Source organism: Macrobrachium rosenbergii, chromosome 3 (assembly GCF_040412425.1).
Source record: "Macrobrachium rosenbergii isolate ZJJX-2024 chromosome 3, ASM4041242v1, whole genome shotgun sequence".
NCBI classification, from domain to species: Eukaryota; Metazoa; Arthropoda; class Malacostraca; order Decapoda; family Palaemonidae; genus Macrobrachium; species Macrobrachium rosenbergii.
Window position 1 is genome coordinate 47,751,848 of NC_089743.1, and position 24,138 is coordinate 47,775,985.

The 24,138-nt window shown below is 38.8% G+C and overlaps 1 protein-coding gene across 50 annotated transcripts in view; it reads right to left on the reverse strand.

The window, feature by feature from the left end:
- The window catches only part of bent (projectin protein bent), a 206,019-nt gene that overhangs the window by 9,937 nt on the left and 171,944 nt on the right, over positions 1-24,138 (reverse strand). For all 50 annotated transcript variants that reach the window (XM_067132017.1, XM_067132002.1, XM_067132011.1 and 47 more), the window contains 20 exons: positions 23,837-24,136; positions 23,235-23,619; positions 22,472-22,677; positions 21,814-22,116; positions 21,425-21,582; positions 20,997-21,113; positions 20,054-20,260; positions 19,419-19,673; positions 19,113-19,263; positions 17,418-18,305; positions 16,686-16,985; positions 13,839-16,487; positions 13,424-13,711; positions 12,372-13,059; positions 12,058-12,191; positions 5,446-5,806; positions 4,515-4,741; positions 4,042-4,332; positions 3,435-3,806; positions 1,575-1,631 (listed from right to left, as the gene is read on the reverse strand). In XM_067132017.1, coding sequence (XP_066988118.1) covers positions 1,575-1,631; positions 3,435-3,806; positions 4,042-4,332; positions 4,515-4,741; positions 5,446-5,806; positions 12,058-12,191; positions 12,372-13,059; positions 13,424-13,711; positions 13,839-16,487; positions 16,686-16,985; positions 17,418-18,305; positions 19,113-19,263; positions 19,419-19,673; positions 20,054-20,260; positions 20,997-21,113; positions 21,425-21,582; positions 21,814-22,116; positions 22,472-22,677; positions 23,235-23,619; positions 23,837-24,136 — 8,337 coding nt within the window. The remainder of the gene's footprint in view (positions 1-1,574; positions 1,632-3,434; positions 3,807-4,041; positions 4,333-4,514; positions 4,742-5,445; positions 5,807-12,057; positions 12,192-12,371; positions 13,060-13,423; positions 13,712-13,838; positions 16,488-16,685; positions 16,986-17,417; positions 18,306-19,112; positions 19,264-19,418; positions 19,674-20,053; positions 20,261-20,996; positions 21,114-21,424; positions 21,583-21,813; positions 22,117-22,471; positions 22,678-23,234; positions 23,620-23,836; positions 24,137-24,138) is intronic.

The window sequence follows — 24,138 nt, forward strand, 5'->3', positions numbered from 1 at the left end:
AGACGAACATGACAATGATTGTTATTCTATTCTTTGTTGAACTACCTCCTGTTGGGGGAAAGGACTTATTGGTGGTATATATATAAATATAAATATATACGTATATGTATATATATATATATATATATATATATATATATATATATATATATATATATATATATATATATATATATATGTTTATATATACAGTATGTAAATATTTATATATATATATATATATATATATATATATATATATATATATATATATATATATATATATATATACATACATACATACATATATTATATGTATATATACATATATACATATATATATATATATATATATATATATATATATATATATATATATATATATATATATATATATGGATATATGCACTGTAGGTGTGTGTGTGTGTGTGTGTTGTATATGTGCCTGTGATTCTAAAAAAAGAATATGCATGATAGAAAAAACCCTCACACAAATTAAAGCAAACCATAATTCGTCGTTTTAAAAATAATCTAACCTACAGAAAGGCTGTAGCGACGAAATATACACACACACACATATATATATTTATATAAAAGACATTATCGCGCTTTTCGAAATTTGCTTTCGTCTTTCCCGTGAGTGACATGTATATTGATAGGGAAGAAGAAGAAGAAGAAGACGAAGAAGAAGAAGAAGAAGAATTGTCCTAATGAAGATGATGGGGATAGAGGTGGGGTGAAAGTTTTTTCTTTTTTTATGTTTGAGTTGCGTTTGGTTGTTATTTGGTCTCCCTCCGCAGCCGAATCGTCAATAACCATAAACTACGCTCGAGAATGGTGTATTACACGATTCGCTCGGGTATTCCATAACAAGTATTATTATTATTGATTACTCAAGTCTCAAGCAAAGCTCACGCTAGAAGCATCCATTAGCTACTCTAAGATACGTCCAAAAAATATAGATATTAATAGTGTCATCTCTGTCAATCGCTCATGTAGCGGTGAACAAAAATATGGTGTTTGTAATGGTCAAAGCAAAATTGGCTCTTTCACGATGCAGTTTAATGGTTTTTTTCTTTTGTTTTTTTACAACCGGAGTGACACCGGCGTCTACAGCTCACGTTTGGTCAGACTTACAAACCTCGGATAGATTCACAGGATTCGAGAATAGAGCGGAGCCGGGAGGGAGATTTTGATGCAGAAAAACTAATAAATAAAAACTGATTGGTCTCATAGTTCTCGCAGGATTACTTTTGTGTCTTTAACACAATCTTCTGAACTGAATCTCGTGCCATATCTCTTCATATATATATTATCATCCACTTTAAGAAAAGGTATGCCAGCGAGAAAGACATTTATCAGTGACCTGTGTTACGGGTTATACCCAGGGTTACACTTGGAGGGAACGGAGGTTTCGCATAACCCGTGGGTATACTACATAACTACGTACAGTCATTTTTAAGAAAAATATAAACAAGTAAAATGGTTTTCCAAAATGGTCCCTTGCTTCCTTGCCGCTCGGTCCTCGATTCTCGAGTCCGCGTGAGGGGTATCCGGGTTTGGGGCCGTAGACAGGGGTCATCTCGCGATTTTACCTGAGAAATTGAGGCCAGACATCAGAGAGGTTTGCTCGGCAGTTCGATCTCCGTGGCCTTTGTTGAGAGAGATCGAGAAACTAGGTTGAAAACAAGTCTGTTCTTGTACCAAAGGAAACAGATCAGAAGAGAAGGCAGAGCGCCAGCGGGAAGCTAAAGCTCATTGACAGACATTATGGGGGAGAGAGAGAGAGAGAGAGAGAGAGAGAGAGAGAGAGAGAGAGAGAGAGAGAGAGAGAGAGAGAGAGAGAGAGAGTACAGGGTACTCCTCCAGATTAGCTCTTTCCAAATGCCCACTGGACAGTACAGCCAAGACACTAAGTCTTATTTAGCCGTATTGTTCATTTTGAAAACTAAATTACTTATACATCCCGGTTCATGTCTTCACTACATAAAGATTCAAAAGAAGAAAGTAGCTTTTCTTACAAGGAAAAATGTGTTTAAACACCGTATTGAAAATAATATTTCATAAGTATTCATTAATCAAAATTGTCTAAACAAATGATTTATTAAGCTAAAGGAGAAGATTCATTTAACTAATTCAAAGAACTGGGCATTTATCTTGTAGGTGAAACTGATTAAGTAAATTCTCTGCTGAATATATGTAAGGTAAAGGTAATATAAGAAGAAAACGTTACAACTTAAGGTAAGTCATAACTGGAGAGACATGACAATTTCAGCTTTACAGTAAACAGCGACAAGGAGAGGAAAAAGTCATGATACTTCTAAGCGTTAATCATTTCTATTGAATCTTGACATCTAATCTGGAAACGCGTAACGAAACCATGTCGTCACATGTGACATGATTTCAGACAATTTTCTGTTATTCAGTTAGTCTTCATTATTCTTCATTTTAAAAGTTAAAGAATGTGAAATCCACTAAAATGTTTGATTTATAGAGAATTAAGAAGGGCGAGATTAGGAACATCTATGAGAACTGAAAGTTATCGTGTTAAACTTAGCACCTTGTATGGTGCAGCTGTTCAGCGTTTCAGCTAAAGGACATGACTAAATTGATTAAATTCGTTAATGTCTGATTAAGTTGAGTGTTATTCATCTCATCATCTATGAGAATAATTCCTCTGTGAACGCACTGCTGTTAAGTTAGAGAAGAGAAGCAGAAAAAGTGCAAGAAGCTTGCGCTAGGTTTAACGCCTTGAGATTAGCTGTGGTGTAGTATTTTAATGGAGATTAAATCGAAAATAAACCTATGTAATGAGTGAGGGATAAACAGGAGGTTTCGAGTAGAGAGGCTCTTCTGAATTGCGCTCGAGTTTCCTTTGACGGTCTTTCTGTTGCCTTTCATAAGCTTTATTCAACTTTTCCTTGTGGTGAGACAACATTGCAGAAGTAACCGGACTTGTAGTCCATAAAACAAGTTTAATCTGGAGTTGTTTAAAGTCTAACACCTAAGACTTACAAGAAGATATCCCAGAGAAAAACCTCCTGTTTACCTAATTTCAATGCTCTTATTTTAAATATAGTATATAAAGAAACGAAACGAAATTAAGAATTTATCGTTTTATGTGCGTGTTAGTGTGCTGTTCATTGTAAAGCAAGATTAAGAGTATACAAATTTAAATTAGCATTACTCGGTATCTAAAACTAAAGTATATATTCTCAGTAAGAATTTTAACGTTTCCGGTGACATAAAATTTATTTCATAAATTTCTTCTGTTTTGGAAAACTACTTGGAAATCTCATTTAAATATATACAGAAAATCATTTCACATCTGTGTCAATGCAGTTTCAGTATAGCAAAGTAAACACGAAGATGAACTTAATATACATTTGAACACTGTTTCTATGAGATGCCTAATATCTACAAAAGTGACACGTGTCCATGAGACTTGTGCTTACCTTCTACTATGACAACACAGGAGGTCTCGTCCATGCCGAGAGGATTGGAAGCCACGCATCTGTATTTGCCCGAATCGGCGGGTTTGCAGTTGACGATTTCCATGGTGACGACGCCGTCGGCGTGGGACATGGAATAGTCGGATTTGGAGAGCTCCTTGGCGCCCTTGAACCATTTCACCGTCGGCGTTGGCTTTCCGGACAGACAGCAGAGGAGCTTGCAGGTCTGGTGGCACTGAATGACGCGAGGACGTAACAAGAAGGTGAAGCTAGGCGTGCTGTCGCTCTCTTCCTGCCACATCTTGTACGTGAGGGGCTGTCGCCGGCGGATGATCTGTTCTTGTGGTTTGTACTGTGGAATCTCTGGTGGTATGGCTGTTACGGGGAGAAGGAAGAGGTAGTTTCAGTAACAAAAGAATGGAAGAGATACGTCACCACAATCTTGCGTGGGACAAAAACACAAATGCTGTTATGTTTAAATGGTCTTAATATAAAGATCAAAGAACACTTAAATTTCTCACTGAGTTGAAATGTACGTGAAAATTTAAATCTTCCCAGAAAGGCAGATATAATTCATACCCACCAAAACCAAAGAGAAAAAAAAGCTTACGCATGACGTTCAAGAAGACGGGTTCTTCTCTGGCACCGTAGGTGTTTTCTGCTCTGATGATATACTCGCCACGGTCGCTCAGCTTGACGCGGTTGATGATGAAGGAATAATCTTCGCCAGAATACCTCTTCATGTACTTGACCGACTGTCTGAGTTCCATGTTGTTGTGAAGCCAGCAGACGGTTGGAGCAGCCACTGCCACGATTCGGCAAGAGAACTTCACGCTCTGGCCCTCATAGGCGAAGGCGTTCTGTGGTCGAATGACGAATCGTGGGCAACACTGGCGTCGGTCTGAAACAAGATGGCACCGAGTTCTTAGATAAACAAGTTGATGATCGTGTGAAGTAGTACGTCAACGACATATTACGACAGCTGGATTATAACAAAGATATGGAATTATAAAAATATCTTTAGGCTGACCATCACTCCAAGATGAATATACAATAAACAAACTAATATCCCTACCAACTTACCGAATTGAGTGTCATGTATTCTGTACTTCTCAAGGTGGAGTTTCCTGAGGGAGGAATACTCAGCCAGGCGGCCGATGGGCAGAAGGAACTTCTCCCATTCCTTGTACTTGGCTCGGATTTTGTCGCGAATAGGAATGTATCTCATCATGTCGAATGGTTCCAGTCTAGGGGAGTAGTCGCCCCTTAGCCAGGCGTGTCTCAGGCACTCGTGGGCTGTCATGCGCTTCCTGTGGGCGGGTCGAACGGACAGATATTATAAAGGTGGGAAGATGACTTCGAGTTTTTGAGATTACACTGTGACAAAAAGTGTAGATCTGTGTAAATATTAATAAAAAAAATCTTATTAGCTTCAAAGTATGTTTAATATGATATATAATTTTTTAGTTTCCCTGTATTCCACATGTCCATTTGAACGTGCCCTAAAATGTGAAAAAAACATTCGTATACGTACTCGCATGAATACATACATGGATATTAATATGACTGCACTAATTTTTAACAAAATGTTGTTTTCCCGAACCACAAGCATATACTGACTAAAAAACCCTTCTTCAATACATTACAAAGCAGCTAGGTAGACTTAAAAAGGGGTGACTCTTTTCCGTAAAAATAATGCAACCTATGTTATCATCTCCGATTACCTAATATTTCTTTAGATCTTTACAAAAGCGTTATGGATCTTTTTCCATGTTACTTTCGAGGAGGAATTACGCATAAATATATTGTATCTATAAATAGGGAATAAGACGAAGTCACCGACATTAAAGTGCATACACTCAAAACGGCTCCAAACCCAGATAAAAAAGAATGGTTGGCTGTAGGATTAATATTCTGGTCTTGCAACTAACCACTGAGGTTTGGTACAAAACAATTCAAGAATAAGCAGTGACTCAATGGTCCCTCCTGAATTACAAGGAAAGAGAAGACTTACTCTGTGTTCTTAATAAGGAGTCTGCGGATGAAGTCCTTGGCCTCATTGGACACGTTCTTGAAGGCTTCCTCGTCGAAGTCCCAGTCACAGGCCTTGACGTTCTTGAGTGTTTCAATGTCGTTCTCCCCGGCGAAGGGCGAGAGACCGCTGAGTAGGACGTAGGCGAGGACACCCACGGCCCACATGTCGGTGTAGAAGCCGACTGGTTCTCTCTCGACGATCTCTGGGGCTGCGAACTCGGCTGTTCCGGTGGAGATCTTGACCACCTCGTTGGGATCCAGCTTGGTGGCCAGGCCGAAGTCGATGAGCTTCACGTTGGTGGAGTTCTTGGTCTGGCACATGATGTTCTCGGGTTTCACGTCTGCAGGAGGAAGGAGGGGGAAGAGAGGGGGTAGCCCATGGGAGTGAGAGGACGAGGGAGAGCGGAAGGGACAAGAGGAGGAAGGGGGAAAGAAGAGTAGATAGGCATTACCACAACAGCAATACAAAATATTTGATACTAAGAATAGTCATAAAGCTGCAAGACGAAATAATGGTGTACAAACATTGTGTGCACTGCGCTTAGGAAACCCAAGAGGAAATTAATACATTGATCTCATATAAAAACATGAAATCATAGCGGATAATTGACATGAATGAGAACTGGTACAGTACATGGAGTAGCTATTAATGTTGGGATAGCATAAATAACATTTTTATTTTTCAAACTATTTCGCTGAGTGTTTTAGGTAATATTCTAAACGTGAGCATGATCTGAGGAAAATGAATTACTATATTTTTAATGGTGCAGAAAATACTTTGTACTATTTTCCTAGATGCTGACATAACGATGAACAAAAATACTGAGGGGTATAAATGGAACAAACACACCTACACAGAAAGGCAATGGTTCGAGAAATACTTATAGAGACGTCTATACCGACTGTGAAGTAGTCCAAGATAAGTTGGTCTTCGGAACTGCAGAAGACTTCAACCATACCACAAAGGTAATAATTATTGGCTAGAAAGATACACACACACACACACACACACACACACATATATATATATATATATATATATATATATATATATATATATATATATATATATATATATATATATATATATGTATGTATATCATTCAATTAATTATATATATATATATATATATATATATATATATATATATATATATATATATATATATATATATATATATATATATATATATATATATATATATATATATATATATATATATATATATATATATAATATCGTTGTTTTGCCAGTTTGAATCACAGAAATAGTGGGAAGTAACAGAAGTATCTTTATAATCTGACAACAATCTCGTGATCACGATTGGAAAACACGAAAAGAGTGATTTACAAGGAGGAACCTATCGGGACTTGAGAAACAAAATCCTGCTGGAAAAACTTCGAAAGTTAGTCAGCAATGGAAAGAAGAAGACTGGAAGAATCAGTCTCCCCCTCGTGAGATGCGTGAGTACTCGAATGGAAAGCTGAAAACGAAACAAAATATCAGTGAGCTTTATTCGGGACAACCTGCCTATGCTTCAGCTTCGTATTAGTACCAGAAATGACGTAATTTTTCTAGTTAAAATAGAAAAGAAAAAACAGAACCTATTTTCGACTGCATGCAGCCTTGCGCTGCCATCCGAATAAATTGCAATGCTTTACCTAAAGAAGAGTGAGTGTTTTGGAGCAACAGAAAGGCTGGGATGGAGAAGTTCAGCAAAGGAATAATATAAAATAAAATAATTGACAAGGTTTCCATTCACGAAAAACAATTCTCACTCGACGCAGAGATATAATGAATCATTACTCTGTCAAGAAAGAGGCTGTTATGCCAACACTCACTCTACTCTACTTATTGCTAGTAATATAATCTAGTATAAATTATTCTCTATCCGCCCTACAAGATACTCCAAGGTTGTGTAACTTATTCGGTGTCTGCTATTTATCAAAGAGGACAGTATTGTTCAAGTTGGTTTTCATGTAAATTTGTTCATACAAAGTAAAGTTTAAGGGCAGTGTAAAATACGAAGTGAACTGCATGTAAACAGAACAAGTACTACCCTGAAATCATACATTACACATAGGAAGGAATATTTTGCATGAAAAATGGACAGTGTGGTTTTTTTTGTATTGTAACATATGCATACACATCATATGTAGTTACAAATATATATATTCATGGCAATAAGAGTGCACAAGTATATCATATCACAATGATTAAAAAAAGAAGGATAAATAACCTTTTGCCTATTACAGCATCAAACACAGCTTCAATTTGACAAATTTGAGTTTCAGAGCTTTTGCGAAACTGCGCCTTAGTGGGCATTGTATATCAAGAGCTAAAGCTAGAAAATGAAATCAAATAAACTAAAATAAAACAAGTGAACAAAAAGTTAAAATCTGTTATACTGCAACAAACATTAAAATTCTTCTAGCATAAAGAATTTGATTAAACAGAAATGAACCCAAACTTGGAGTACCTACAGGTTCTCTGAAGGACAACGTGCAAGGTTAATGAAGGAATAATAGTGGGTCCTAGACACGTGAATTGCTGTGGTACCTATGAAAGTAAATGAATGAAGAAAGTCATATTGTGTTGATTCCTTTCTTTCTTCTTTTTTTCCTTCTCTCGGAGAAGTGAGGGTTTGACCTCGGTTGCATGTGACCTTGGTAAGCCATAAGCATAAATGTATATACACATATACATAATGCATGCATATGTATACATACGGTGAAACCTAATAAACAAATCTTCTCTCTCTATAACTGAGGATGAGGGTAAGAGTTATTTTTACAAGAGATATGTCAAGAATACTAAAGAGTAGCAGAGCGCCTTTTTTCTCTCTTTATGAAATAAACTAAAGACAATCACCATTCGTGAGAGCTAAATGAACAAAAGTAATAATAATAATAATAATAATAATAATAATAATAATAAAAAAAAGGAGAATTGCATATGAATGTCACGTATTACGAACCTTGGTAAAACGGTTCATCAAATTCGATTTCCCTATCGCACATGATTTTCTCCGGTCTGATGCCTGGAGGGAGAACAACATGCTTTTAATATAAAAAAACCCCTTCTCTGGCTGCCAACTAATGTTCACACAGTCCTACACAAATGTTCACACAGTCCTACACACGAGACACACACATACACACACATATACACACACAGCCTAAGGGTCATTCACTTATTCACTCTGGCTAAAGAGAAGCGAGGATTTCTGGGATGACTGTTCTGTTGCCAAGATGGAATCCCCTCATTCAAAAGCATACAACCTCAGGAAGAGTAGTGAGGGTATTGTCTTATTAAAGGCATCTACAGGTACATCAACCGCTCAGTTCCAGGCACGTGACCTATGCTCGAAGCTGACCAGTGGTGCACTCACTGGGTCAGGCATCGAGAACTTGCACTGTGCTTTTTATTGAGTTCAATTCAATGCTCTGATTTTGCAAAAGAAGATTTCATACATTCAGGCAAGGACAGTCCATCACAATATATCCTCTCATTTCACTTCTTTACGATGACTAGAGACGGGGGAATGTCTAAGCTAAATACAGAGAGAGAGAGAGAGAGAGAGAGAGAGAGAGAGAGAGAGAGAGAGAGAGAGAGAGAGAGCTATGAAGGGGAAGGCATGAGGCGTCATTTCCTAAGCCACCCATTTCTGCTCGTCTTAAAAGCTCAGCTCCATCTCTTGGTAGTACTCGCAACATTTGCTATCTACAAAGAATTTTTACTTCAACAAGTTTGTATATAATTTTGTGTGCGCCAAAGGGGGTAATGTGATATGTGTTTTTCTTGGTTTGTAAAAATATGCTATGAAGGGAGAGTGAGTTAACATCTGAAAAACCATATTGATAATAATCATTAATCATCAAAAATAATATTAATCCTTGTCAAGTATGTCACACAGGGGGAGTATTATAGAAGCCCAATTACTTAACACTTTAATGAGCATCATATAACCAAGCAAATCCACATGATGTACTTCTAATAAGGGAAATTAACTTGTTGTAAAACGTTTATTCTTCCGGGAATGTCTGTGTCAAGGCAAAAAAGATAAACACTGTTGTGATGGCTAAGGCTTTCGCCCAAACAAACGATCGTTATCGAGTGAGCTTTGCACAAAAATTCTCTGAACACAATCCTTAAAGCAACTTCTATCTTTCTCACTTGAATATCACTGTGAGGTTCGACATCCATACTTCTTTCACTACATTCGTCAAAATTGAATAGTCAGACACATATTGCAAATGAAATGGACTATTTCTACTGGGTTCTAAGTGACTGCATTACGCTATACGGTGCGTATTGTGCTTTTTTGAAAAATGCATGTTGGGATGGTAGGCATACAGATATAAACTAGGAAGAAGAGGCAGGACGTTCATCACTTGGAGCGGAAAAGTGCTGGTAAAATAGTTTCCAATTGGAAACGGAAAGAAGAGGAACGTCTGACTGTAAACACAGCTGAAGATATCGTCTCGAAGGAATAAAAGGAATACATAATCATAAGCTGGAAATATGAAACGTCACTGACACCCAAGTAACCCACCGTATAACATTACTCGCTAACAATCCATTCAAATGTGACAACGGTTATCATGGGACAAGACTGTCATTTAAGAACATATGTATCTGTTTTAGTAAGCAAATTCTTGACGAGAGCTTCTTGTTAGAGTAAAGAATCATCAAAGGTGATAAATTATAAAACCTCAAAGTGTAAGGCACAGGTTTGTCTTTGCAAAGTATTTTGTTCTTGTAAGGTGAATGACAAACGTAACTAAAAAAAATGGAAAATATTAGTTTTTCTTAAACAATCGCTATACTGCAGGTCCTACAATTAATTAAAGAGATTTTCCTGCCAATTTTAGGCCAATGAATATTAAGTCAGGTCTCTGTTATACGGTTAAAACAGCTAGAGGGAGCCAAGGAAATGAAAGTGTGATTAACATTCGCGAAGTTCATGTTAGCCATCATATTTCTTTTGCTGTGACAAATGAACTAAGGGTCTTTAGGCAACAAATGGACAAGACAAGTACTGTAATAACTTGTATTCCATTCGTGATAGGTTAATATCAAAATAACTCAACAGAAGACAAAGAACTCAAACATGAGAAATAATATATTTCTTTTTTAACTGCAGCTCCTGAACTTCGGAATGGGAGAGAAAAGAATTAGGAAAGTTGTAAGCAATAATGAGATATACCAAAAATCTTTAGAAATATGCAGTAAAACTAAGAAAACCATGCAATGAAACAAAAAAAAAAAAAAAAACAAAGTTGGCAACCATGAGAAAATGACGTGTACAGTACAGAAAAAGTAAATAAAAAATAGTTTAAGACCACCTCTGAATAAGTCATAAAAGTCAGTGTTTGGACTCTTAGTAACTGTATTCAGAAAAAATGGCCAGCATACTTGTTTTTTAGCTTAAAAATCTTAATTTAAGGTACAAAAATAATTAAGTTTATGTGCACTGAAGTTAGAAAGTTATAACAATCGATTCTGTTGTATTATCAGTATAATTTTATCATTAATATTAAAAAAAAGGGATATAAAAAAGAAAACTTCAGAACTGAACATCAGAACTCTCAGGAATGGAAAGTATGAAAACATGAGAAAAATTATAAAGCCAAAGTAAAAATATTCGAGACTATTTCAGCCATCTAAATAAATTAGAGCTAAGGACAATCAGAGGAAGTTATGAGAGCAGGGAAAGTTATGTTTAATCACTTGTCTCGTTTGACAACTGGAAACTGAATTAAAATTTATCAAATGTTAGCAAGAATCATAATAATTTTGGCTTCGTTATTGACATAATTCACCAAATGCTGTCAAAAGCATGTATGGATGTACGTAAGCACAAAGAAAAGAAGAAGTCATGTGGGAAAGAGAAACAGGAATCTGTAGAGACCGTAACAGAAAGTAAACCCAAGAAAACGAAATAAAATTCTATCACGAATAGGAAGGACTGAAACAGAAAATGACTGTAATTAGCCTATAGATACTGCAGGTACATTAAATGATAGCAAGTGAAGGACATCTTTGAGATGAGCGAGTTAATGCAATAAGTGTTAGTATATTTTAGTTGCTCAGTTGTATGTCATCGTTTTAATTTTTTTCTTGCAATGTTTGTGAAAATTCTCTAGGTGAGTAAGTTGTGGAAAATATACTTTCTGGATTGGCAATGTAATTTCAGCATCAAGCATGTACAGTGCTAGAATTCTAAACTTGATTATCTTATAGAGTGGGGCAGCTCGCACTGGGTAATGGTGGCAATTTGATTAAGTGTTATTGTATTGCCTGCATTATTAGTTATATGAGCATGATCAAACTCTGAGATAACGATACACTTGAGAACCTCGTGCGAAAGATGGTTCCTCCCTGAAAAGAAAGTACCCTCGGGGAAAATTTTGTACTTCATGTTATTCAGCCAGAGAAAGGCTGTACACTATTTATGGCCTTCCACTTTAATATACCACTGACTTATGTGCGCTCTTGCTACAGAGTTACTTTCCTGAACTAAGGCTTGTTCACAGGGTTATTGAGACAACCCACAGAGTAAGGGGAAAAGTCTAGAAAGACACTCACCCAAGTGGATGATGTTCTTCTCGTGCATATGTTTAACACCTTCGCATATCTGTCTCATGTAATTTATGACTTCTGCTTCAGACATGACATATCCTTCGGCAGTAATACGTTCAAAGAGTTCTCCTCCAGACAAGCTGTTGATAGTGAGGAGAAAATGAGAATGTTAATATTCGAGTTTACAGGCTAATAATATCATACAGTATCTACCTTGAGTCAATATTTCGACATGGACTGCCCTTTAATCTAATGAATTTTAGTTTCCTCTTCATTTGAATCTTAAATGTAAGCTAAGAGATATCTTCTACTGCACTTACAATTCGAAGATCAGGACCATTTCATCGTCATCCTCAAAGGCATCATGAAGATTGATCAGCTTAGGATGATGGAGGTGATTCATGATGTCAATCTCTTTACGGATCAACTCCTTCTCCATAGCAGAGGCCACAGGAATAAATTTGGCAGCGAAAATGTTTCCAGACTTGCGTTCTCGGCAGCGGTGAACAACGCCAAAAGCTCCAGTACCAATCTCTTCGAGGATGTCATAGTATTCATAAACAGAGTCATGCTTGATATCAACAGGCTGTGGTACATATTTGGAATACACATCAAAGACAAACTTGTCATAGTCATCGACACTTTCCTGTCTGCCACGAATCTTCTTTCCAGTCTCGTCAAGTTCGTAGACCTTCTTCTTTGGTTTCTTGACCTTTGGTGCAGGAGTTTCTACAACACTAGTAACTGGTGAAGGATCAGATCGTCCATAGACATTTTCAGCATATATTCTGAACTGATACTGGTGACCAGGACTAAGACCCTTGATCTGAGCAGTTGTCAAACGAGTATTTGTGCACTTGATCCAGGATTCCATGGGCAGCTCACGTTTTTCAATGATATAGTTATTGATATTAGCACCACCATCCCAAGCTGGTACTTGCCAGGAAAGGACACACTCATTGCCAAGAACACTTTCAACCTTAGGAAGGCGAGGTGGATCTGGGCGGTCTGTAAATGAAAAATGCATTTCCATATATTACACTTTGTAAAATGTTTTGTATAAACATTTCCTAAATTTGTTACTCTCGGCAATAAATAAAAACAGTAGGTAGCACTTAAAAATTATCTCAACACAATTTACAAATTATATGTTAAAGACAAATAAGGATTGCTACATTGCTTATAAACTTATCTCTCATATCATTTTCATCAAATTCATAAATCTGGGATATCCACAGATTTTTATTTGAGAAATGAAAACCATGCAGAATACAAGATAGAAAGTTCTACAATGAAAGCAACTTTCTTTGGATATTATAATGTGTGTTTGTTATTAATCTTTCCCTTGGAAGTTCAAATTTTGTCTACAGACCTGAAATCTGGATCTTGATAATAACAGAGTCAGATCCAAGTTCATTCTCAGCAGTAAGACGATAATTGCCAGTATCTTGGTGGTTAACATCCCTGAGAGTGAGGATTGCATGTCGTGACTGAGTCTCAACAGAGAAGTGTCCACCAGACTCGATGGTTTCTCCATCACGTTGCCAGGTGATACGTGGCCGGGGATTACCAATGAAGGGAATCTTGATAACAGCATTTTCTCCTTTGTCAAAGAAGGCAGTGTCACGGAACCTAGGTGGCACATTGATCTTAGGTGCCACTGATGGAGAAAAAAACAAGAAAATTATTATTTTTGAACAACCCTTACAGCACTCCAGTCATTTAGAAGAATATTGCAAGAGATTATGTAATGCAAATGAACAATGAATAAGGCAAAAAATACTCACACTTGATGGAAAGTTCAGCTTTGGTGCTTCTGATTCCACCAGAGTTCTGTGCACGGCACATGTATTCATCCTCATCTTCACCATATACATCGTTTACAGTAAGAGTGTAAGTATCCCCATCTCTGTTGATAGCATACTTAGCACTTCCGCAAAGTTCACGCATTCCCTTAAACCAGGAGATAGTTGGTCTTGGTTTTCCAGTGATTTTGCAGGTGAATGTTCCACTCCTATGCTGCAATGCCATAATATTTCTAAGAGGAGTCTCAATGACAGGGGGTGTGGCAGCATTGGGATCTTTAATCCTTACAGATGTTGAGCCAATTGATGGTGGTGACATACCAGCTTCATTTTCAGCAAAAACTCTGAACTCATATTGACGGTCCTCAATGAGGTTAGCTGCATTGATCTGGGTGGCTGGGCATATGTACTGATTAACCATAGTCCATATGCTTGAACCAACCTCACATTTTTCTATCCAGTAGCCCTTGATGCGAGAACCACCATCACTCTCTGGTTTAGTCCATTCAAGATGGGCGAAATCACCACCAACTTCAGTAACGCTTGGTGCTCCTGGTGCTGATGGTGGATCATATGGTGCCTTGGCCTTAATCGGGTTTGTACCAGTTAGAGGTGGGCCCATACCGTTATCATTGACTGCCATAATTCTGAACAGGTATTCTTGACCTTCAGTGAGTCCCTGGACAGTGAAAACAGTGTCCCTACAGAAGGAATTAATTGTAATCCAGTTAGCATAAGTAATATCCTTGCGTTCAACAACATAATGTGTGACTGGCATACCACCATCGTAGACTGGAGGACGCCAAGAGAGAGTACACATGTGACGATTGATATCTGTAACTTCCAAAGGAGGAGTTGGAGCACCGGGTACCCCAGTGATGTATACATCAAAGTTACCAGTGACTTGTCCAGAATCATTCTTGACTGTAAGTGTGTACTGACCAGCATCTTCCTTGACAACTTCCTTGATGAAAATGATAATGAACTCGTCAAACACGGTAAACTTGACACGCTGGGACTGTTCCACTGGAACGTTATTCTGCATGAGTGTAACATCAAGAGGCAGATCACCAGTGAAGTAGATCTTAATCTTTGTGTTGTCACCCTCTGGTAAGTAAAGGGCACTGTGCATCTGAGTAATACGTGGAGGATTACCAATCTTAACATGGGCAATTGAGGTGGCTTGGCCAGCATCGTTAGCAGCAACACATGCATAATCACCTTCATCAACTTCCCACATGTCTGCAATGGTAAGCTTAAAGACACCATTGTTTTCTTCAGCACTAATGCGTCCACCAAGAGTAACCTCCCGACCATTCCTGAGCCAACGACCCTTGGGAACTGGTTTACCTTCAGCTTCACACTCAAGTGTAACTGACTTATGCAGGGCAACAGCAGTGTTCTGCAGGTTGCGAATAAAGAATGGTTTTTCTCCTGGTGCAGCCTCTCTAACCTTAACTGCTGGAGATGGATCTGATGGATCAGATTTGCCTGCAGCATTGATAGCATAGACCCTAAATTCTACATCACTGCCTTCAGTAAGATTTGTTACTGTGTATGAAGTATCAGTAATATTGTAATCATTGCACTTGACCCAAATACTGCCAAGCTCACGCTTTTCAATCATGTAGCCAGTAATGCGAGAACCTCCATCGCTTTCTGGTTTAGTCCATTTAAGGTCAACGTAGTTACGTCCGATCTTAGTGACCACAGGTGTGCCTGGTGGTGAAGGTACAGCGTACTTGCCCTTGAGTTTAATAGTCTTACTTGGAGGTGAATATTTACTGAAACCAGCTGCATTCTTAGCCTTGACTCTGAATTCATACTCATGGTTGACGAGAAGGGAATGTACATTATATGTGGTCTCCTTTACCAAGAAGTCATTTGCTGCAGTCCAATTACTATCAGTTACATCACGGAATTCTACCTTGTATCCTTGGATCTTCGAACCACCATCTGAAGCAGGGCGATCCCAAGTAAGGATTGCTGAATTGATGTCGTGATCCAAGATATTGGGACGACCAGGAGGATCGGGAACAGTGAATGGGAATTTGGCTGTAATAGGGTCCACTGTCTCAAGAGGATCTGATACACCATACTGATTCTCAGCACGGACACGGAAGTGATACTGTCTGTTTGGCTCTAGACCAATCACATCATAATGGCATGATCTTACAAAGGCAGTAACCTTAGTCCATACTCCAGTATGTGGTTCCATGCGCTCCACTTGGTAGTTAGTGATTGGAGAACCACCATCATCTAATGGCACACGCCAGGCAAGACTGCAAGTTTCTGGTGTAATATCAGTCACCTCTAGTGGTCCTTGAGGTGGTGAAGGCTTATCTACAACCAAGACCTTGCATGTACCTGAATCAGCACCCTCAGTATTGGTAAGCTTGATAGTGTATTTACCACTGTCTGCCCTCTTTGCACTCTTGTTGTGGAACACAGTAGATGTAGAACTGCTCATGTGGAACTGGATGCGATCATCAGGAACAACTTCATTTGGTCCAATCCACCATTGTACTTTAGGTTGTGGAGATGCAATGAAGGGCACAGTGATGGTAAACTCTTCACCAGCAATGACTGTCATGTCACGGATGCTGAGATCAGATGTAATCTTTGGTGCACCTGGTGAGAAATAATAAAATAATTATTTTTCATCTAGAAGAGTTAGGTTACTTAAAAATGACGAGTTTGATGTTATTTTGCCTTAAGAAAGCTATATATATATATATATATATATAGCACATTATTTTAATATATGCTTGAAAAATTATGCATTGTGAATATATAATACTGTACTAAGAACTATGCAGGTATACTCACGGAAGCTGATGCACTTTATGTTTTCACTTGGATCACTCCATGGACCCTGTCCAGCTGCATTGACAGCTGCTGCACGGAATTCATACACTTGATGCTCAGTGAGATTGATGACACGATAAGTGGTATCCTTCACTAGACCATGAGAAGCTTTGGTCCATTGCAGGTCACCGACAATGCGTTTCTCCACAACGTAACCCTGAATGTGAGAGCCACCATCGTGGCGAGGCTTTGTCCACTGGATAGTGATGGAGTCTTCTGTAGATTCCAAACCACGTGGTGCTCCTGGTGCACCTGGAGGATCTGCACAAAAGGTAGTTTGAGATTACTTATCTATCCTTATAAAGAATAATGAATAATGTCTATAAATAAGATCTTAGACATTAAAATTACCATGGGAATATCATATAATATTGATGTCAACTGTTTGTTTTAATACAAAGAAATTATACTGAGTATATGTATGTGGTCAATATACAGTGAATGTACAGTTGTCTGAGGCAAAATGAACTGTGCCTCCGCATTCTAAATTCAAGAATTACCTAAATTTAAAATAATTATTCAAATCAATACTCAGTGAGAAAAGATCATCTTAATTTTATCTATAACACAAGCGGGGAGGCAATATTCTCCAAAAATGTTCATTTGAGAGATATCAATATGAATTGTTTTGGAAGTAACATCAACAATTTTTTGCCTATACATAATTATGAAAATAATTCCTCATATACATACCAAATGGATGCCTGGCCTTAATTGGAGCTGGCGAGGTGCAAGGATCAGAGACGCCATACTGATTTTCAGCCATAACACGGAACTCATATTCCGCGTTCACTGTGAGATTGCGGATCCTAAGGTAAGGTGTAATAACATAGCTGCTGACCTTCACCCAGTTACCACGGCCTTCCTTCTTTTCAACAATATAGTTGGTAACATCTGAACCACCATTGTCCTTTGGTGGGTTCCAGAAGAGTGTGAGAGCATCTCCATTGAACTCATCTGCTCTCAGATTTTCTGGTGGTGCAGGGCGATCAAGCACGCGCACATTGACTGTTACAGAATCAAATCCAGATGGATTCTGGAGTCTGAGCTTGTATGGTCCAGTATCGGTGCGTTTGGAGTTGGTGACAATCATTGCACAATAATCATCAGTAAGCTTTTCATGGATACGTGGATCGGCTTCAATGCTGATTTCCTCGTCATCCCTGTACCAAGTAGATGTGGGTTTTGGGAAGCCAGTGTAAGGCACGTGAATGGAGAAGTCTTCACCAGCACGTACTGTGATGTCACGAACAGCACTAAGGTCAATGCGAGGCTTATTAGCCTGTTCCTCAATCTTGACGAGGGCTGATGGACGAGATGGAGCAGAGGGACCAACTTCATTGACGGCAATGACCCTGAAGATGTACTCATCCATTTCTGTGAGGTTGAGAACGGTGAAGTTTGTATCGGGATGAGGAATGTCATTAGCCTGTTTCCAGTCCTCGTCATCCTTCTTCTTGTACTCAACCAAATAGCCCCTGATCTTTGAGCCACCATCTTGGTGAGGAGGACGCCAAGATATTGTCACCCAATTTCTTCCAATACGATCTGGTCTTGGTGCTTCAGGTGGTCCAGGCAGGTCTGAAAATGATGAAGATTCCAATAAGGTATTCTGATGACTACTTTAAAAAAATGGGTCAAAACATACAAAAATGATAACTAAGTAACATAAATACAGAGTAAATAAGAAAAATGAAATGACAATAGTCTGACTTGAAATATGGAAACTACAAATGAAAATGCAATGATTAGTTGCACAAACTTTTTCAGAGAAGTAAAAACGTTTCGGAATGGATTATTAGCGTAAAAAATTATAGTTTTATTCTATAATATTTTCTTTTGTCAACAACAAAACAAACATAATACGAGAAAGCCAGATTTACTTTACTGCAAGTCAAACATGTAATATTAGCTATATTGCCTTTTTCGTTTGCAAAATACAGCAGTATTAAGTACGTTTACGCAAAGAAAACAATATTTTCTTTTGGAAGAAACACGTCTATGTCATTCCATTCTCATGAATTTCCCGGCCCCCAAAGAAAAACTACTGGTCATCCAAAAAACTTCTAGAACGAGAAATATGCTAAAAATTACCATATTACATATAGCTGAAATTTAAGACTTCGTTCTAAATTAAAACTGTTCGGTTATCCATAGCGGCAATTGAAAGTGAAAGGTGAAAATGGCATACTGATGCGACTTATAACATGGAATTTGTTTAATTTTATTATAAAACGTGTTTTTGATCTTTATAAAAGTGTTTCAACCTTGAGAAATGTGTTAGAGCTTCAGAAATTATATTGGTCTCGAGAAATTATTAATCTGGTTGACTGTCTTTAGAATTTGTTTGATCACACGAAGACTTGAATTCTTTTGACGAACACTTACACTTCTGCACTTTAGCCACAATAGAGTTGGATGGCTTGCTGGGTTTGCCTGGTCCAGCGTCATTGACCGCGCTGACACGGAATTCGTATCGGCTGCCCTCTGACAGTCCTTGGACGGTATACTGCGTGTTGGGTGTTGGGTAGTGATTCACCTGGAAACAGAAATATTGGGGTCTTTAGGACATGAGTCATTTTTGGTTTGACTGCTATTTCAGGGTGGAGCAATTACCGTATCAAGTGACAGAGAGAGAGAGAGAGAGAGAGAGAGAGAGAGAGAGAGAGAGAGAGAGAGAGAGAGAGAGCTCACCCTTATCCATTCACCACCTCTCTCCCTCTTCTCAATGATGTAGCCAGTAATGGGTCGTCCACCATTGTTGGCAGGTGCCTTCCATTCCAGGGAGCAGGTGGTTGGGCTGTAGCCAAGAATGTCTGGCCTGTCGGGTGCGTCCGGAGGGTCGAATGGATTCTTGGCTTCAACTGGCTTGCCTTCCAGAGGTTCTGAGACGCCGTACATGTTCTCGGCACGGACGCGGAACTTGTACTTCTTGCCTTCTTCCAGACCCTGAAATTAAAGAAGAGGATGAAACTGATTTCAGTACCTAATATACTAAACATTCGTTATTCACTGAGTTGTACGTCTAATATTTGAGCTATCATGATTATATCTTAGTATTTAAGGTTATGTCAGACTTTAGATAAACATTGGTCATTCTCAGATGGTTCATAGGGTACTCTAATCCTGTAGGTAAGCAGGTGATTACTGTATTTGATATAATTACATACCTCGGTCAAAATGAATCATATAACAGTTAAGATGTTACCTGTAAAAATGTATAATCTAATTGTTCTTTAAACTGCTTCATAAATATTACTAAAAAACAAGATAAACTATCTAACAACATATGAAAACACAGTACAGTGACTCCTGAGCCGTTCCATTACCTTGACTGTGAAGGAGCACTTGGGGCAGTAGCCAGGGACCACCTTCCACATGTCGTAGTTAGCCTCTGTTTTCTCCACCACGTAGCCAGTGACCTCGGAACCTCCGTCGTCCTGAGGGGGCTTCCAGGAGAGAGAAATGGTGTGGGCAGTGATGTCCGTGGGCGTGAGAGGACCCAGGGGTGGGCTGGGTTTGTCCACAACAATCACCTGGTGAACAGATAAACGATGTCATTAGTGACACAATAAGTGTCGAGAAATAAGGTTCGGGAAAAGTACGTTCGAGTTTGAGAAACTGGGTTGATGCATGGTTTCTAATCATGTGCGAGTTTAGGCTTCTTTTTTGGTAAATTCTCTATGAAAATATTGGTTGTTTGTGGTATGTTCACCTGGAATCTTTGGCGGAGAAGTTGGATTAATTAAAAAAAATATATATATTGATTGTATCTTACTCATGTAGTGAGGGCAAAGCAGGAGTAAGGAGAAACCAGGAGTGAGGATGAATAATGGAGACAAGTAGGAATGACAACACCGTTATTGTGGAAACATCTCCAGACATCCCTCAAAAGGCACAGGGTTGGTATCATAAGCGAAGGTAAAGTGAGTCTAACCGCAGGGATCACTGAACTGAAGAACATAAACACCAGAAGGGATAGCAATAGCATTCGAGACATAAAACTGTCTAAATTGCACAACACCAAGAAGTCGGATTCGTGTAAAAACATGAATTACTGCCTAAATGGGGAACCGAGATCCAGCTCACTCAGAAATGAAACTGACTAATATCTAATGATTCTGGATGATAATCAACAGCATTTCCACAATGAACTGCCTGACGTTGTCTAGAAAATGTATATAAATAAATGAAGTGGCTAGAATTCCAACACTTAAAAAAAAGAGATAAAAATTATACTTAAAAAAAATTGGAAAAATTGCAGCACTGTACCTCAATATCTGCAGAGTCTTTGCCGTAGGCATTCTCTGCAGTGATCTTGTAAGTGCCAGAGTCCTCACGGCGAGACTTATCCACAAAGAGACGAGTGAAGTCATTGGTTGTCTCCATCTGCAGTGAAATGAAATTGTTTTAATACAATGATAACTGAGCCTCAGCATTTAGAAGTAGATGCAGTGTCGAATATTCAGTTACATAGATAAAATGAAAGCATCTGAAATCATTATATCAAAGTATTGAAAATTTTGGGTTCTGTGCTTTGCTAATCTCTACCTTATATGCGAAATTCCAGTATACTGAAATTTGGCTTGACTAAAAATGCAAAAATAAGTAAATTAAGTGAGAAAGCATGTACGTTAACGAATTGGGAAAATATGAATTTATTCTCATGGCATTTTGCTGATGATTGTACGAAGACTTACAGAGGTTCTCTTTGTAGGCTCAACCTTTTTGCCGGCCTTGGTCCATTCGCAAGCAGGCTGTGGTGCTCCAGACATAGGAATCTTGATGTCAATGGGCTCTCCAGCACGGACCTTGAGCTTCTTACCCAGAAGACCGTCCAGGTAGAGCTTGGGTGCCTCTGCATGATTGTGAAAAAATGGCATTTAAATTTCATTTCAAGTGAAATTCCAGACGAGAACAGTAACCTGAACAGATTAACTTGACAACAAATTTTCACATTTATTATTAATTTCTTTGAGAATTTTAACTTATCATTACCATTACCAATTCATCATTTGTGTATCCCAGAAAATTCACGACAAAATGTAACCTAATTTAACAGTGAAGTCATTTGGTACAAGAAACCTACCGCGCATTGGCCTGGCAGCAATAGGATGAGAAGGCTCAGACGGCTCTGAGGATCCCATTTTGTTGTTGGCAATGACTCGGTACTGGTACTGCTCGCCCTCGAGGACGGTGTCATCCAAGAACTCCGTGAAGCGCACGTTGTCACGGCTGATCTTCTTCCATCTGCCGGAGTGGATACCGCAACGCTCCACGTCGTAGCCGGTGATTGGAGAGCCACCGGTGGAACGAGGAGCTTGCCAGGAGATCTTGATGAAGTCCTTGTCGGAGTCAATGCAGGTTGGACGGCCTGGGCGACCGGGAACATCTGGCAGAAAGAAGAGGCAAGGACCAGTATTAGCAGTGGGGAATGTTTCAGGAAGCTGTAATCCGAGACACAGTCTCATCAGACGGTTGATCCTAAAATTGATTATCACAGATTTTTCAACGAGATAAGATGTCATCCTGAAATTTCTGAGTCATTCTCATTTTCTTCAGTATTTTTCTGGAGTATTTCCTTACTATAAACTTTATGAACGACTGTAGAATGTTTTACTGTTTCTTTAACGTTTTACAAGTCTTTCTTCACTATATGGGAACCTGTAAATACCTACTTATACATTTATAAATGAATTAGCATTTGTATATCTCATGTTTGGTCTTCTAACAGAACACCAACTTACCTGCAGATGACTTGGCAGTGATAGGCTTGTCTGATACCAGAGGTTCACCCCGACCTTGCATGTTCTCGGCCATGACCCTGAACTCGTACTTGTTGCCCTCCAGAAGGCGTGGTACGGTGGCATGCAAGTTCTTGGGGTCAACCCAGCTCACTGCAGGTACCCAGCCACCACTATGAGTGATGTCTCGCTTCTCAATGACATATCCTCTGTAAAGGGAGGATGTCAAGACATAATTTATTTGGGGATATTAAGCAATAGTTATATATAAAAAAGATCGCATATAAACACACATACACATGCACATACACACACACATATATATACTGTATATATATTATATACATACACACACATACATACATACATATATATATATATATATATATATATATATATATATATATATATATGTGTGTGTGTGTGTGTGTGTGTGTGTGTGTGTGTGATAGTATAACTGGATATATAAACGAATAAATGAATAAACATACAAACACACAAACATATATATGTTTGTCTGTGCTTATTCATTTATTTACTTATATATCCTGTTATACTATCACATAATAATGCAACTCTGTTTTACTTGCATAACTATATGAAAGATGGAAATGATAAAAGTGTTCCTGATAACCAAATTTCTCTCTTTTTCATCATTTACATTCGTCTCCTTTGATCATTAAAGCTTACTAGAACGTAAAAGAAAAAAAAAATTCACAACACCCGTAAAAGATATAAATACTGGATGGTGACCAATACTACTTACGTAATGGGGCTGCCACCATCGTCAAGAGGCGGCTTCCAGGATACGATGACGCTGTTGGCCTGGACTTCCTCATAAACCAAGGGTCCTTCGGGGGCTCCTGGAGTATCAAGAACGATCACCTGGAATGTGCCTTCATCCTGACCGCTCTCATTCTTGACGCGGACGCGGAACTCGCCAGAATCTCCCCTGACAGTATTAACAGCATGGAGGATGGTGTGGTTATTGATGGCTGTGATGGTGTGTCTGACGTCATCACAGAGTTCGCGATCGTCACTGAACCAGAAGACGTCAGGCTGTGGCTCGCCAATGAAGTCCACATCAACGTGAAGGACTTGGCCGGCCTTGATGCGCACATCGTACAGAGGACCAATGATTCTGGGTGCCACTGTGTTGAACAGAAAACAAAATATTATTTTTGTTATAACTGAAAGCAGTCAACACATGATAAGTCTAACTTATTTGATCATCTATAAAACAGCACTTAAATTTAAGAGATTTGTTTAGGTCTTTTCCTATTTTTATAAGGAAATCTTTTACACGCATTTCTACTTTCCCCATACTTCTCCCTCATTGCAACTGAATGAAAACATATGATAACTTACGATGGCGTGGTCTGCAGATGACGGAATCAGAAGGCTCAGAGGGCTCAGACTGACCGACTTTGTTAACAGCGATGACCCTGAACTCATACTCTTGACCTTCTGTAAGGTTGGGTACAGTTCCCTTGCCCTCTGGACCCACACGGGCAGCGGTTGACCAGTAGGGTGATCCGCGCTCCTTCTTCTGGATGATATAGCCAGTGATGGGAGATCCTCCATCGTTGGTTGGTGGGTTCCATTCCAAGTCCACGTGGTCACTGTCCCAGTCAACAACATTAGGGCGACCTGGTTGGCCTGGCTCATCT